The sequence below is a fragment of the Charadrius vociferus genome, unplaced genomic scaffold (genome assembly GCF_000708025.1).
Source record: "Charadrius vociferus isolate BGI_N301 unplaced genomic scaffold, ASM70802v2 scaffold1, whole genome shotgun sequence".
Taxonomy (NCBI): Eukaryota; Metazoa; Chordata; class Aves; order Charadriiformes; family Charadriidae; genus Charadrius; species Charadrius vociferus.
In genome coordinates this window covers 10,112,637-10,128,146 of record NW_009647680.1, presented here as the reverse complement: position 1 = coordinate 10,128,146, position 15,510 = coordinate 10,112,637, and the positions used below count along the sequence as shown (strand labels likewise).

The 15,510-nt window shown below is 42.9% G+C and overlaps 1 protein-coding gene across 1 annotated transcript in view; it reads right to left on the bottom strand.

Annotated features, from left to right (window-relative positions):
• Positions 1 to 1,054: 1,054 nt before the first annotated feature.
• The window catches only part of INTS4 (integrator complex subunit 4), a 37,063-nt gene continuing 22,607 nt past the window's right edge, over positions 1,055 to 15,510 (bottom strand). Inside the window, exons 16-23 of the mRNA XM_009881254.1 lie at positions 13,016 to 13,109; positions 10,711 to 10,791; positions 8,275 to 8,405; positions 7,628 to 7,687; positions 5,112 to 5,271; positions 4,660 to 4,803; positions 3,808 to 3,928; positions 1,055 to 1,326 (exon numbers count right to left, since the gene is read on the bottom strand). Coding sequence (XP_009879556.1) covers positions 1,133 to 1,326; positions 3,808 to 3,928; positions 4,660 to 4,803; positions 5,112 to 5,271; positions 7,628 to 7,687; positions 8,275 to 8,405; positions 10,711 to 10,791; positions 13,016 to 13,109 — 985 coding nt within the window. The 3' untranslated portion in view covers positions 1,055 to 1,132. The remainder of the gene's footprint in view (positions 1,327 to 3,807; positions 3,929 to 4,659; positions 4,804 to 5,111; positions 5,272 to 7,627; positions 7,688 to 8,274; positions 8,406 to 10,710; positions 10,792 to 13,015; positions 13,110 to 15,510) is intronic.

Genomic DNA, 15,510 nt, shown 5'->3' with positions numbered 1-15,510 from the left:
TTGTCCCCCTGGACTCCCAGCTCACCTCCTTAGGGGAACACCGACACGCTGCCTGACTGCTGCTTAACTGAGAGCGCGTTTGGCTACTTCAGCCCCTCAGAAAGGCTTTGACTGCCCAAACTGCTGCCACCAAGTTGAAAAACTGCACAGATTGTCTCATCTCAGTAGGATTGGTTCAGGCCAAGATCACCACGCAGACACAGATGTCGTAAAACTTAGTGGGATGGGGTTAGTAAATGTTCAACCCATGGTATTTAACCGCATTTCTCCTACAGGCATACAAATGTGGAAGAAACTTGGATTGCAATTCAGAGATGAGTGTGTTTGACTCCACTTTATGTAAACAAACAAAGTAACATATTGTTTTGTTGCTATAACTCAATTAAACTCCATGTCCTGCTAATTGGAGTTCTGCTGCTTACACCACCAGGTTCCTCCTCCCCCAGCACCATAACATGAACAACCTGTGCCCTCCCCAAAACTGTACGAGCTTCAGTACAGGCTGTAAATGAGCTCAGGATTTAGCCTACGGCAATTGGCAATTTCACTTTGAGATGCAGTTCCTCCACAAGAACAACAGCACTTTCGATTTTTTTTTTTTTTTCCCCCACTAAGAATTTTGGTACCAATGCACAAATACAACTTTTAGACATTAAAAAAAAACAACCAGAAAAAGCCCCACACAAACCCTCCAAACTCCTATGTTTCGTTTCAGAGTACTGTAAAAATAACATTGATTTCTGTGCCTAAGCATTTACATAGTAAATACCTTTGTAAATACATAGCAGAAAACCTACAGGCCTTGAAGAGAAACTTTTGCTAAGTGAAAACTGGAGACACGGCCCGCTGAAATGCTACTGGAATGCTGGCTGAGAACGGTCTTGATTTTGTTAATGCAATACAGAAACACCTGCATTTTCAAACTGTTCTTAACTAGCTGAGTAACTCTCGTACTGGTCTATCTGCTGCTTAACAGAGGAGACTAATCCTTCTTCAGCAGCTTTATTTCTCTGGCTGACTTTCGTGACACGAGTATAAAACTGTTTCGGTTTGGTTCACGATCTTGGAACACCGTATATTGTTTCCGTGTAACCCAACAATCCCATAAACATATTTCTTTTAGCTCCGGACTTCACCGTCTGGCAGGTTTGGGCATTATATAAACTTTGACGGGTTTGCTGAAGGGTATGGTGCCCTCGATGCCATTTTCCGATTGCGGGAGAGCCTCCAAGCTCTCGCTCCAGGTCGGTTTAGGGATTTTAGCAGATGCCTTGCTCCTGTTGGAATTGTAGGCCAGCAGCAACCGCACTTCAATCTGACATGGCTCTGCAGGGGAAAAGAAAACAGAACAACCCAAATATGACTGTCATCGCACAGTGAACAACCAATATGAATGAAATCTTAGCTCACGTACACTGGGTAAAAGTACAGAGCTGTTCTGGGCTGACCAGAATCCAATCTGCTCTTTGAAAATACAACTTTGTCCTTACACTCGGCACAGCAGAACTAAGCACCGTTTTAGATCCTCCCCCCTCCGCCTTTGTCACAGCTTAAAAAAAAAAAAAAAAAAAGAATCTCACGACTAACAAATAACAGTTAATTTTGGAAGTTGCTAACAGGTATTCCAACCCAATAATAATAAAATCATAAAAGACCATACAACGGGCAGGTCTTGCTACCTATATTTTTATGGCAGGATCAAGTAAATCCACATGGTGTCTGATGAGACTCAGAGCAGAGATTACTTGGCAGATTCTCTTCTGTTGGAGGTTTTTACATCGCACAACAGCCTTTTCCCCTCTTTTACCATCTCAGCAGCTAGACAGATATTCCTGATACTGTCCATAAGATGATTTCACTTTGTTCTTCTCCCAGCGGTCATAATGAAAACAGGCTTTCAGTCTACACAGTATGACTCCGAGCAGCATGCTGGACTGTAGCCCCATCAAAATTTTCCCTTCTAGACTGAAAAACATGACTCCTTTAGCTTTTCCGTACAGACTTGTACTGGTTTTTGGCTGGGATAAAGTTAATTTTCCTTCATAGTAGCTCGCATGGTGCCAAGTTTCGCCTTTGTGACTAAACCAGTGTTGATAACACAGGGATGTTTTAGCTATTGTTGAACAGTGCAATACCCACGGGTTTTCTTACTTTTACCCTTCTGATTCTCTTCCCCATCCCACTGGGGGGAGAGAGAGCGTGCTGTGGGGCTTAACTGGCTCCCAGGTTACCAAAACCCAGGACCACGTTACTGAAACCTAAGTGAAACCTGCTGAAACCCACATGATTTTAAGATGCAATGCCCAGAACTGCAGTTGCATTCCAGCTGAGACACCATCCGCACCAGACAGAACACAAGAAATAACCTTTTTCCACAGTTATCCCCAGTCCAACTAACACCCCCTCAAGGCTCAACTTTTCGCCATACTGGCAACTCTTCTTTGTAGCTTGCGGTCACCCCTATCACTCCTGTCAGTTAATCCCTGCTTCGTATTTGGGCATCCTCCATCCTAAGACCACGCTTTTTACCGGTCTTCAGTAAGTTTCACTGTCTTGAATTCAGGCAATTTCTCCATTTTGAATTCTGACCTTGTCCCCTGAACCCCTCCCCACGTGGTGTCCTCCCCGCATTTTATATGCCCAAGTGCCAACGTCAACATTAACAGTTGAAATACTGGCTAGGGGAGACACCAGAACAGAATCCTTTGGGGTCATACTTGAAATGCCCTTCCAGTGAACACTGCAGAGCAGAAAAAAGGACTCAGATTCAGCTCCCTCTGGTACAGGATGAACCTTTATATCCAGATACTTCCAAGTCATAGAAACAATACGATTTTTTCTTCTCCAAAACAAAACAAAGATCCCAGGATGAACGAGCACACCACAGAAGCGATATATAAAAAGAATTACATGAAAGAACATCGCACTAAAAAAACCTCTTTTGGTTAAAAAAAAAAAAATTAAAAAATCACCAAATCTTATTAATAACTGCTCAGAAAAAAACCCCACCCACATTTGAATAAATTTGAAAGGATTAAAAGAAAACAGGACAAAGGGAGCTGCGAGCAAATACTCTCTGCTTTTGTTGTTTGAAGTCCACAAGCCAATTACTGAAGCACTTCCATGGGGAAGCACAGATGCCAGCTGAGACTGAACGTGAATGTTGGAGTCGCATATTTCATCGGAGCTGAAGGGTGGCTTTTTTTAGGGCATTAAAAGGGCAAAAGTTTAATCAGCAGTGAAATTATACTGTTGAGTACACACAGTTCCAAAGGTTCTCTCTGCCCTGCTCAAATACCTGTCACATCTAAGACAATGAATTACAATGAGTCAGTTTACCGTGACTCCTTGCCTTTAAATAAGGATGCAGACCTGACTCCCACGACTGATCTTGCTCTGCACAGAAACAAGTGACCTCACCTTCAATACGTGCTCCCACGGAAAGGCTCCCAGTGCCGGAAGACTGCACACGCGGCCCCCATGAATGGTTGGGCTCGATGATCGTAAAGGTCCCTTCCAACCTAAACAAATCTATGATTTTAAGCACCTTTCCTCCCGTGACAGCAGCCCCTCTATTCACCTACGGAGCAGTACTGCCCTGTCAACCAGGGAGACGCATCTCCTCAAATCTGAGAAACACAAAGGGTAGCATCAACAACAGCCATAGACTGCAGGATCCTCAAATCCCCCAGGACTGTGGGGGTTACATCTTGTGTGCAGAAGACTGGGATCAAGCAAGACACACTCGTAGGAACTCACAGAAACGTGCAGTGACGCAATCACATGAAAGTGTATCATTAACATTACCTGTCCAGGCTGTGTGCGAGAGGTACACCTGCGTTATCAGCCTGTGCCTTCCAGGACCAGGATTTCGAAAGTCAGCTGGTTTAGGATGGATTATCTGTGCTTGTCCATCTGGATACAATACCTATAGGGGTGGGGGAGAAAAGGAAACAACTGAACGACGACTGGACTGGGGATTTGCACAGTGTGGAGCTGTGGTTTTCTGTTAAGAGTTCAGAAGGCAGGAAGGCATGCTCTATCTTACAGTCAGGAGTCCGGTTGCCCTAGACTTAACAGCCACACGCTGGCCATTTAGACCCACAGCAGAGGGGGAAAACACACGTTGACATCGGATTCTTCCTCTGCATTGGAAACACAGGTTTTCATTTCTTTGTTATGCGGCGAATTTGCATATTTTACTTGGCATCACACCACACCTGCCTCCTCGGCTACCTTTGAAACATGTGATTCAGCAGCAGGAAGACTGTTAAGCTGTAAATACGGAGAGCCAAGAGCCTGCATATTTCTGTACCGTTCAGAATAACTTCTTTTGCTCCTCCTTCTCCCACTACACGAGCTAGAAGTTCACCAGGATTTATTTGTGCTCATGTGCATAACGTGCCCGGTGCGTGTGAAAGCACTGCGTGGAGCACAGAATGGCATCAAAGCGCTCAGAGCAAATTCTCAGGAACCACAGGCAAGTCAACTCAGCGCACTATTTACAAGCCAGTTTCAGAATATGTGGTTAAAATACAGAAATCAAACACTGTTACTAATAAAGTGTACAAGTATTTGCAATTTAGAAGTATTGGCACCCTTAAATAAACTCCCCGTAAGACACAATCTTGTTTGTGTTTATGTCAAGCGACTGCTTACCTGAACTTTAACGGTTCCTTGGGGATCCTGCACATGTTCCAGAGTTGCATCAACATCCAGTGCCACTACCAGCCCCGATGTAAACCTCAGAGGATTATCGGATTCACCGGTAGGCTCAATGATATTTGCAGTAGCTCTATGGAGCTATTAGGGGCGAAGCCGTTGGCAAAAATAAAGCGGGAGAGAAGACAGACAATCATTACTGTTCTTAATGGAGAAATTGTGCATCAACTTCAGATTCTTTTAGATACTGCCAGGAATTTTTAAGTCTTCTGTATTTTTAGCAGTAGTCCTGAGGGTTCCAAGCAAGAAGGAGAAAGCCTTGGAAGAAATAACACTTGCCACTGAACAAAAACCTGAATCCTAAAAGCTTCATGGTGTTATTAGAAACTAGTCAGATGCTGAGACAGTCTGCAAGGATACTGCACTTGAATTCTGTGTGTCAAACTAACCTGCTCTGGAAGAGGAAGGTGGAGGAAGGTACTTTGCCGCAGTGTTGTCTGAAGAATCTTGACCACTTCCGAAGGCTTGGATGTCACAAGTCTGGGCATTAAGTCCAGCAATTTATCTACAAAACTGCCTTGCATGTGTGGGAGCTCAGAGATGAAACATCTGTGTTAGGAACAGATTAAAAATCAAATACCTTTTTTTTTTTTTCCCCCCCCTCAACAGTATTGCTATTTTCAGCCAAGCTACTTAATCCTTATATTTAGTGACAAGGACAGAATTAGATATGTAGATTCCTCTTTTGATGCATGTCTCATACATAAGATAGACATTATTTTGGCTAGTTACATTGGGACCATACCTTGTGCTCAAACTGACAACATCACAGGGTATGCAGATCTCATGTCCTTCATCAATCCAGAGCCTAGCGGGCAAAGGAATCTAGATTCCCAAAAAAGGAGCTAGAACTGCTGAGGTGCCCGTCAACAACACATTAATGAGAAGCAGATATTGTAGGGATTTGCCCGCTCAGATTGCCTGTGCAGCTGTAACGCTATTTAGCGAGTAAGAGTGCTAATTAAACGAGGCTACGGGCAATTCCAGTACTCTGCATTCAATCTCCATGTCTGCACAAAGAAACACAGCTGGGTGAAAGAGCCGTTCCTGCTGTAGCTGCCTTGCAAACTTTCCAAATTGGTACTTCTCAGGGAAGACATGCATATGCCTAATTCTTTACACTGTGCACTTTCATCCGGCTAACTAAACAGCTGACTCATTAAGGGATCTAACATACCCACACGCCCAATACGTGAGTCGTCTGACCTTCCGCTGCAGCAAAGTTTCCAGAATGGTTTTTCTCTACCAATATTTACGAGAGTATTAATTATTACATCCTAGAGTGACATTTTAACAGTAAACTACAATCAGTTGCAAAAAAAAAAACAAACCAAAAACCAGCTAGTTCTAGAGGTCAAGAACAGAGAATAGAATCCCTTCTGTGGTTTGGGACAACGGCCTCACAAGAAGAGCACTGAATATTTCTTATTCTTTATATAGAAGTAAAATTGGGCTACTACCCTACATCCCTGCATGCAGAAGATGCTTCGTTAGACTCAGTCATTGGCAGCTTATCTGTTATTATCAGCAGCACTCCTGTTGCGTTTAGCAGTTTTGTAAGCCAACTAAATACTCATGTAATTTGGTGAAAAAAATGCACCATTTCTGTAGGTGAACAGCCTCTCGAACAATGCGCTCTCCTCCCCCCTTTTCAAGTCCCATGCTGCGCTGTCGACCTACAGTTGAGTCTACAACACCCAGACAGGAACACCAGACATCCCCAGAACAGCTTCAGGTCCTAAAGCCCTACAAGTGAGATTTTTTTTTCAGGATCCTGGTGGTGCCCTACAGGAGCTCATAATCCGTATACGGAAGCCTCTAGCACCAGCTTGGCAAGGGTGGAGCAAAATGACACTCTCCTCTGTACAGGCTAAGAGGGTTGCGCAGGAACGCACATCCTTGTGTTCCTACGACTGCCACTACACAGACAGCAAATTTCAACTATTCTGTCAGCTAAAATCTAGCTAGACAACCTCGACACGGGGATTTTATATGTCCGAGCATCTCTAGGTGACCTTACAGCTAACTGACAAGCTCTACCATCATCCAGATTCACTTTTGTGAAATTCATCACTGCCTGTAGGAGTTACGTTCCTGAGAAACAGTGATGAGTTTTGCTGATCCTGAGACTCAGTGCAAGGAAAATATACAGAGCAAAGGAACAGTTCTACTCATTAGCTACCAAATGAGCAAAACATTAGGGAATGGATAGAATTGGTTCCCTTTTCTCATCACTTAACCAGCCACAGCTGCCAAGCACATGGACCACAAATACATGGAGATTTAATCAGAACTAGAGATGGAATTCTGCTCAGCCATTTCTGGACACCTATGTCTCTGGGCTAGCTATCCGATTCCCTTCTGAGTCAATGGAAAAAAAACCTGCGCATCCTTCATCTGACCTATTTTAGACATCCAGATTTGGATAAAATGAAAGGACCATCTCTCCAGGGAGAGGAAAACTGGGCGAGTGCTTCATAAGCAGCGGTCTACAAAGCAATTGTCAACACCTGGGTGAGATATCTCCCACCTCCAGCATGTAGATGGTTCACTTGTTCTCTCATTTACAATTTAGAAAGTGGGATAAGGAAATGAGAAATTCCTTTTTTGTTATACTCCCGGGAAAGCTCTTTCATTGATTCATTCAGAAGGGAGTTTCTTTCTTGCTGATCCTGAGATTCAGTGCGAGGAAAAGAGACAAAGCAAATTATCTCATGATAGCAGACCCCAATGCAGGATAGCAGCAGGGAAAGGGAGATGCGAAGAGATGAAGAACAAATGGAATAATCCCTGATGAAAACAGTAGGGAGACTTTCATAGAATCACAGAATAGTTTGGATTGGAAGGGACCTTTAAAGGTCATCTAGACTTTTTAACAAAGTGAAGAAGCAATGGAGTTTCTCACCTCTGAAAGGCATCCACTTCTTGTAGGAATTTTTCACACATCCCAAAAAGGGGTTCCACTCTGTAATGAAAATAACATTCCTTGCTTTAGTGTTAAACAAAGAAAACTGGTTCTATGGCTTTAAGCATTTAGGTGTTTTGAAATCCAGTTCAGGCTCTTAAAAACAAGATCTTACAATTCTGAGGCCAGAAAGGTTGAGTCACACAAACATTAGTTGCAGATCAGTCAAAAAGACAATTTTTTTCTGATGTTAAAAACTCAGTAACTAATAACGAAGCAAACACAATTAGTGCATTCTTTGACATGACTTTTCCTTACTTAAATAGGTCCCAAATATCAAGTCTTAAGACACACTCTGTGACCTTTTTAAACCTATTTAAGTTCATAGCTGAGAGAACTCAAACCCCTAAACACGTCTTCCTAATAATTTTGTCATCTAATTTTGTATTGTGCCACTCTACAGCTACACCAAAGGCAAAAGAAGGCTCTTCATGCTCAAGTAGTTTAGCAAATGGTTACTGGCATGCCGTGATGTTTTATGGGTCTAATTTTTCCTTGCTTTTTTTTTGTTTGTTTTTTAAACAAAGCTTGAGGAAACTAAACTTACAGTTAACCCTAAGAAGGTCATTTTACCACATCATCCTTACCCTCTAGTGGTACGTGCAGTCACTATAAGCTGTAACGCCTTCGCTTGCAGTCTCATGTGGTGAATAATGACCACTTGTCTACTTTCCACACCGCTGTACATGAACTCCATTTTATAAGTTTCTTCCAAGATCTGTCAGACAGACACCACAGGGGTAAAAAGCCATCAGACTCCGTTAAACTCTTGCACAAGCACGATCACAAGATTCTGGTATTTTTTCTCATACCGAGGAACATATTAGTCCACGAGTCTCGTTCTTTTGGTGAAATTCTTCACCATGTAAAGTGGCACCTAATATTAAAGGTTATCTTGGCTATATTAAAGAAACAATTCATGAAACTTGGCCTGAAATCAAGCACTCCCTCCATTGGCAGTCTATTTTTTGACATGGCATTTTAAATTTCTAGGGGTAGAGCGCTCGGTGACTCCCGTTGGCTGCTCTGGAATACAAAACGTGAGCAGCACAACAGAGCAACCTCTGTGGTCCTGCTCAGGTTTATGTTTTTGGAGCCAGATTTGACAAAGTTCTCTTGAAAACAGCTTTATATTCAACAACACTCTGTGTACTGCAGCTGAAGATGGGAACTCTCACAAGATAAGAATCATTCTGGGTTATTTTCGATCAAAAGCTTAGACAGGACATTGCACAGTTTTACTCACCATAGTTTCAATCTGTCGAATAGATGGGTTTAAGTAGATAACAGAAGTGCTCAAATTAATACAGTTGAGTTCAGCATGACAGTACAGAAGCCAAGAGCTTGCAAATTATTTAACAGGAAATACTCTCTCACCTTGCCTTGATGGGAAGTGATCTATATTCACAATCACAACAGATACAACTTCTCAGGGGGATCACATGTCACTGAGAAGGGTACCCAAGACAGGCAGTTCAATTAGAGATGATTTTAAAAACTGATAGGTTTTTGTTTTCACTTATCCTTGGGGACAGCTGTCAACAGCATAGAAGATTTTGATGCACAGCAGTACCTCCCTCTTATTACATCTTAATTAAGTGAAGACTCAAAATGTCAGCATAGTTTCCCAGCAGATCCATGAACTTGTTTTTACTCTAGGTTTGTTTTCTGGATTATTTAATAGCTTGCTTTCTCCTTTACCTTTTCTTAGGGTTTAGCTTCTGTTTTTCCAGGATCAGATCATTTATACATCACAGAATCAGAATAACTCAGATTCGGTGGGACCTCTGGAGGTCATCTAGCCTGGTCCCCTGCTCAGAGCAGGTCTAATTAGATCCCATCACTCAGGGCCACATCAAATTGTGAACACTTCCAAGGACGGAGATTCTCCCCATCTCTCTGGGCAACCTGTTACAGCACTTAACTTCCCTTATGGTGAATTTCCCCCCTTTATATCTAATCAGAATTGACTCATATTCCAATTTGTGTCCGTTACCTCCTGGCCAGAGCAGTCTGACTCAGTCTCATCTATATCCTATTATGAGGCAGTGGCAGAGAGCAATAAATCCGCCCTGAAGCCTTCTCTTCTCCAAACTGGAGAAGTCCAGTTCCCTCCCTTTGCATGGAATGTGCTCCAGCCCCCAACCACCCTGGTGGCCCTTTGCTGAACTTGCCCCAGTCTGTCAGCTTCTTCCTTCTGTCAGGGAGCCCAAAACACAATGCAGCCCTCCAGACGTGATCTCCCCAGAGCTCAGTAGAGGGCTTCCCCCAGACCTGCTGGCTACGCTCTTGCTAAGAAAGCCCAGGATGCAGTTGGCCTTCTTTACTGCCTCATGTTCAATGTGTTGTCCACCAGGATCCCTGTGCAGAACATCATGAGGTTCCTGTCATCCCAATTCCACAGCTCTGGTCTGCCGAAACAGCAGCCACGCCCTCCAGCATATCAACGGGCTCCTTAATTTGGAGGAGCCTTATCACCCACTTACTCAGCCAGAATTCTGCCGGTTTGGGGAAAAGGAAACAATAGGAGACTGCATCAAAGGCTTTGCTAAAGTCAAGAGATGTGACGTCCACTGCCCGCCCCCCCGCCCCGTTCACAGCACCAGTCTCCTCATCACAGAGAGCAATGATGTTGGTCAGGCATAATTTGCCCTTGGGAAATGCATTTTGGCTGTTCCCATCATCTCGCTTGACCTTCACTTGTTTAGAAATGGCTTTTAAGAGGAGCTGGTCCACAACCTTCCCCAGGAGTGAGGTGAGGCCAAGCAGCCCACAGTTTTCTGGATCTTCCTTCTTGTTCTTCTGGAAGATGGGTGAGATGTTTGCCTTTTTTACAGTTGTCATGAACCTCCACCACTCACCTCTCATCTTTTGAAGATAAATTACTCCACTTTAGGGAACTAAGATTCACTCGGACAGACTATGGCAGTGGAAGGTCAGAAGTGTATTATTGTTGCATGGCCAAGGAAGGGCTCGTATCTGAGGACTTGCCTCCACATGGACCCAGCTGCTTTCTATCTCACCTGTTTTGCTGCAGCAGATGCTAATGCGTTCTGTTTCAGGTACAGAGGAGCTGCCACATTCCACAGCTTCTCCTGCAAAGCCTACAGAAGAAAACCATGAAATGATGATAAATACCCAGTTCGGTCTAAAAGTCTAAACATTATAACCCTGTGCTAGATGGGCTTGGGAGCAGGGAAGATGCCATGTCTCTCGCCTGTACTTTTCAACCAACAGACTGGTTGAAAAAACAGGTAAAAGGTGTCTTTTGTGCTTTAAAATACAACACGGGGAACCAAGGTCTCCAAAACATGTATTGTGCTATAAATACTCAGAGATACCTATACAACTATAAAAGATAAAACTGAAGTTGAGAATCATATTAACAAAATTATGAATTAGAGACTGGCTGAGCCAAACTTTGTACTTTTGAAGGAGAATTTTATGCAGAATGCAGTCACTTTTTAGAAAAACAATAGCCCACTGCATTATCACCTCCCTGAGACCAAGAGTGGGGGAATCACAGATTGCAGGCAAAAAGTGGAAACAATAACTGTCACCTACACAGTCATATTTCTTAATTTTCCTGTTCACAGTCTCCGCCCCACCAAAGATCCCAGAGTTGCTAAGAATACCAAGTGTAAAATCAACAATCGATGTTCGTATTTAAAGAAAAAAAACCAAACCAAAACAACCACACCCTATTTGCTTTTTGATGTATGTTAAAAAAAAATAAGAAAGCTTGACTTGATGATTTATATCACAGAGTCCTTTTTGAAGCTGCCTCTCCTTAGATACAGCTACACAGAAAGCTGACTGTAGCCAAAGCTCAAGAACATACAGACTATATCCTTCACCTAGGCTGGCCCCAGTATTCCAGCTAACTACCCCTAAAAATTACAGAGTGTGTGGAGCCTTTAAAGGTCTGGAACCTTTTGAGCCTTGAGAGGTGGGGAAATGAAGAGACTTTTCCCCCCTCCAACAGCTTCTTTCTGATGGGGAAAGAAGCAATTCAAAAGAAATCTGCTGAAAAGGGCTGCTCTGACATTTGGGTTCTCTCTGCCGCATCAGAATTTCTAATTGTATGATATTACGAGTTACTTTTTGTTTCATCCACATTACTGACTCCTCTACATCACTGATGGACTGTCTGTTCTACAGCTCGAGCCCCGCATGGCTGGTGCAGTGTTTATCCCCTTCTTCCAAAGCCAGTCCTCCTCTTTGCCAGTACGTTGCTCTCTCAGCTAACGTACAGCCCTTCACTCCAGCTACTTCCAAAGCCAGTCCTCCTCTTTGCCAGATACACAAACCATTGCTCTCTCAGCTAACGTACACCCCTTCACTCCAGCCAAACCCTGGAGAAGGACAACAAAGCCACCTCTACACACTGGTCCTCTGCCTGGATAGCACATTTTGCTTTGGAAAAAGTTTTGGATTTAGCTAGGAATGTACTGAACCGTAACACCGCTCATCTAAAATACCTTCTTTGGGTGATAAATGTATTCCAAACATTTGAGGGCTACCATGAGATATGCCAACTGGCAGCTACCCATTTAGCAAAGAAACTGAAATCCCTTCTTGGTTTTACATAACAAAGCTTTTATTGAGTCCCTTCTGGAAACCTGTTTGTTGCTTGCTTTAGTTCTTGCTTTACACGTATATAAATTACATTCAAACACCTAAAGAATGCCAGGAGACTGACTTAAATACCAGCTGATAGCTCAAGAAGTGAAGCAAAAAATTAGTTCCTGTTTACGGCAAGAAGTTGACTCTGAAAAGGGTTGCTGCCATGGTGTCAAAGTAACCACTTCATCTGCTAATGCCAAACAGACAGATCATTTCAGCACTGTAAAAGAAAGCACGACTGATATTTTGCTCAATCAAGTCTAAAGAATTCCTTTGGCATTAGTGCCAAGAAAAAGCTGTCTACAAAAACATTGTCTACAAAAATTGCCCTTATAGCAGCAGTTTAGCAAAAAGCATTGCGGTGGGCACTAGCAAAGAAAAGTTACTCTCATAACAAAAGGCTACGCAGTAGTTGCCTCCATTGTGCTTTCTGTCAGAAAATAAACTCTGCGCTGCCAAAATGCACATGAACCAACATAATCCCTAGGTACAACAGCAGAGATCTGCACTGGCGCGCTCATTGGCAAAGTTACTGCACAAATTATTTGCCACAGAAGGGAAGCAGGAGTATCAGAAATCCATGGAACCCACACTTTCATCACACACGTTTTCAGCACAAACATCGAAACATGGAAGTGCACCACTAAGATGGATTGAGGGTATTTTTGAAGAACAGCCCAAAAAACCCAAATGAAGTCAAACCTTGATGAGGAGCAGCTGACACTGAAGGTAAGTTGCAGTGAAATCTGCCATCCCTGCCAGTTCTGACTGCAGTTCTCCAAGCCTCTGAAGGTCACTGAAGCATGTAGGGGGAAAAAAAGGAAAAAAAAAAACCCAACAATTGAGACAGCAAGTTAATCTAAATGCACTCGGAACACAGCAACAGCAGCGACGAAGCCAGCTATTTCTGCATCTTGCTTTTTCTTATCCTCAGCACCAGAAACAGTAGCAAAACATGCACTACAAAAGAGTTTGCACCTTGGGACGTGGCATCGCCTTTCTTCCTGGAGGCTGACACGAGCACAGCAGTGGAAGCAGCGAGTCTGTCAACCCACATTACTCTGCAGCCCTATGGGAACCATACAGCGTAGCAGTTCCAGATTTAACTTAAAATACTCCAGCCTTCCACAGCAGCTAACGACCCATTTGCGTTACACTGCTGGGAAATCTAACTATTCATGTTGGCTAGGAAAGGTTGTTTGGAACGCGTCGGGCTCAGGCAACCAAGCATATTTGAAATATAGCTGCCTTTTTAAAGCAAGCTGAAATCTGATGTACTGATATTTGTCCAAGTAGCTGCTGTGTGCGGTCTGGTGTAAGTATTTCTTGTAAATCATAGAGCAATAGAAGTAGCTTTTAACTTCACAGAAAAAAAAGAAACAACAGTTAATGGAACCCAAAAAGGCTTCAGTTCTCTACTCTTAAACATGTTTTAAATTCGAAAGTGTGTATTAAGAAAACAAAACTCATTTTTTGTTATAGAACTGAAAATAGGTTGGATGATGTGGATGCAACATGTCTCTAGTTCTTCTCTGTGTTTTGCTTTGATCCAAAGTGCACCAAAATTGTCACTCTACTTCCACATTTCCTACAGTATTGTAAAAAAATAATACTTTTTCCTTCAGGTGACCCTTTCTTGTTTTTTATTTTAGATTTATCTTTGCATTTATGATGCAATTCTTAAACTTTGGTTTTGCCAAACCTCAGTGCTCCCACACTCCAAAGAAATCCCGGAGATTATCTGTATAATTTGCAGCGAAACAAAATCTCTCTTAAGCAGAGGGGTTGTGCCTTCCTTCAATGCAACAACAGTAAAGCCAGCCTGAGCCCTGTACAGTGACTCCATTTCATCTTTCCCCAGAGAGAAAAGAACAGACTCCTGGGCGCTTAATTCCCATGTCATACTTAATGCATCACAACACACTAAGAGGGAACAGGATGTCATCTCTCAGCTAACAGCTAGGCAGAGATTCCATTTCCCACTCTTCTATGGTTCCCAATTTCGCTAATTCTATTTCCTTACAAATCTTAAACAGATTTCAACATCCCTGCAAGACAAAAAAAATTCCTGTTGTATAGATGGAGAAACTAAACCACAAAGACCGATTCGCTAAAAAGCCTGTCTTGCAGTTTCAGCTGCAGAGCCTGGGGGGAGAGCATCAGGCTTGAGCGTGGTTAGAAATGTAAATCCCACGTAGACACCAGCTCCACGAGGTCTGCTCTGCTTCCCCTGATGACAATAATGACAAAGGAGGAGGGAGTTATGTCCCACCGCAGAATCCACTGCTGTGAGCTTCTTCTATCCTTCTCCTCTTGGCAGCCAAACTGTTGGTGCAGGGAACTCTTGCCCTCTGCAAAATAACTTCTAACACTTTTTTTTTGTTTTGCCTTAAATCCTCCCTTCTCTTAAGGTTGGAAAACAGCAGCTGGTTTAGTACGGTTCCTGGGTGGTGATCCCAGCAGGAAAAAAAGCCAAGCTAATAATTTCCATCAGCTCCAATGCATTACTGTCCTTTACTACATATAGGTCACACGTGCAGCCATCTCCGACACGATTCCTATGTTCAAAAAAGCATTCACAGCCTGCAAGGTTTCCAGACCTTCATCGTGCCTGTAAGATTCTGGATGATCTGCCAAGGAATTACCTTTTTCAAGCACTTAGTGCATTAAATGCTTTGAGGCTATGTTTTAGGCTGCACGTAGTATCTTCAAAACAGCTGAGGACAAACCATAGTTTTCACAGCTGGGTCTTCAGTGAGGAGCACACTGTTTATTTGCCACCACAGGTGGGCGTGAAAGCGATTTACGGCTACACATACAGAAGAGGCAGCTATTTTGGAGGAAGGAAAAGAAATGAAAGCTTTTTGGAATTCCATATGCCAAACAAAGCATTTTAGACTGTTTTTCTAACTCTCAAAATAAGGCTCTTTTCCTCTTTCCAAGCAGAGGAATCGTATTGAAAGGATCCTTTTCAAGTGTTTTGTTTGTGTAAATCAGTCCAGAGATGAAATCGAAGAGGCAGCATAAAATCCCCATTCAGAAGCCATACTGTACACATTTATACAACAGCAGACAGCAACACATAATAATATTGTTTAGTTCAGGAAAATCTCTGATTTTCAAATTGATGAAGAATGCCAAAATCCTTTATAAGTGGCGATAAGAACCCAACAAAGCACCAGAAGCAGGTCCTCTCC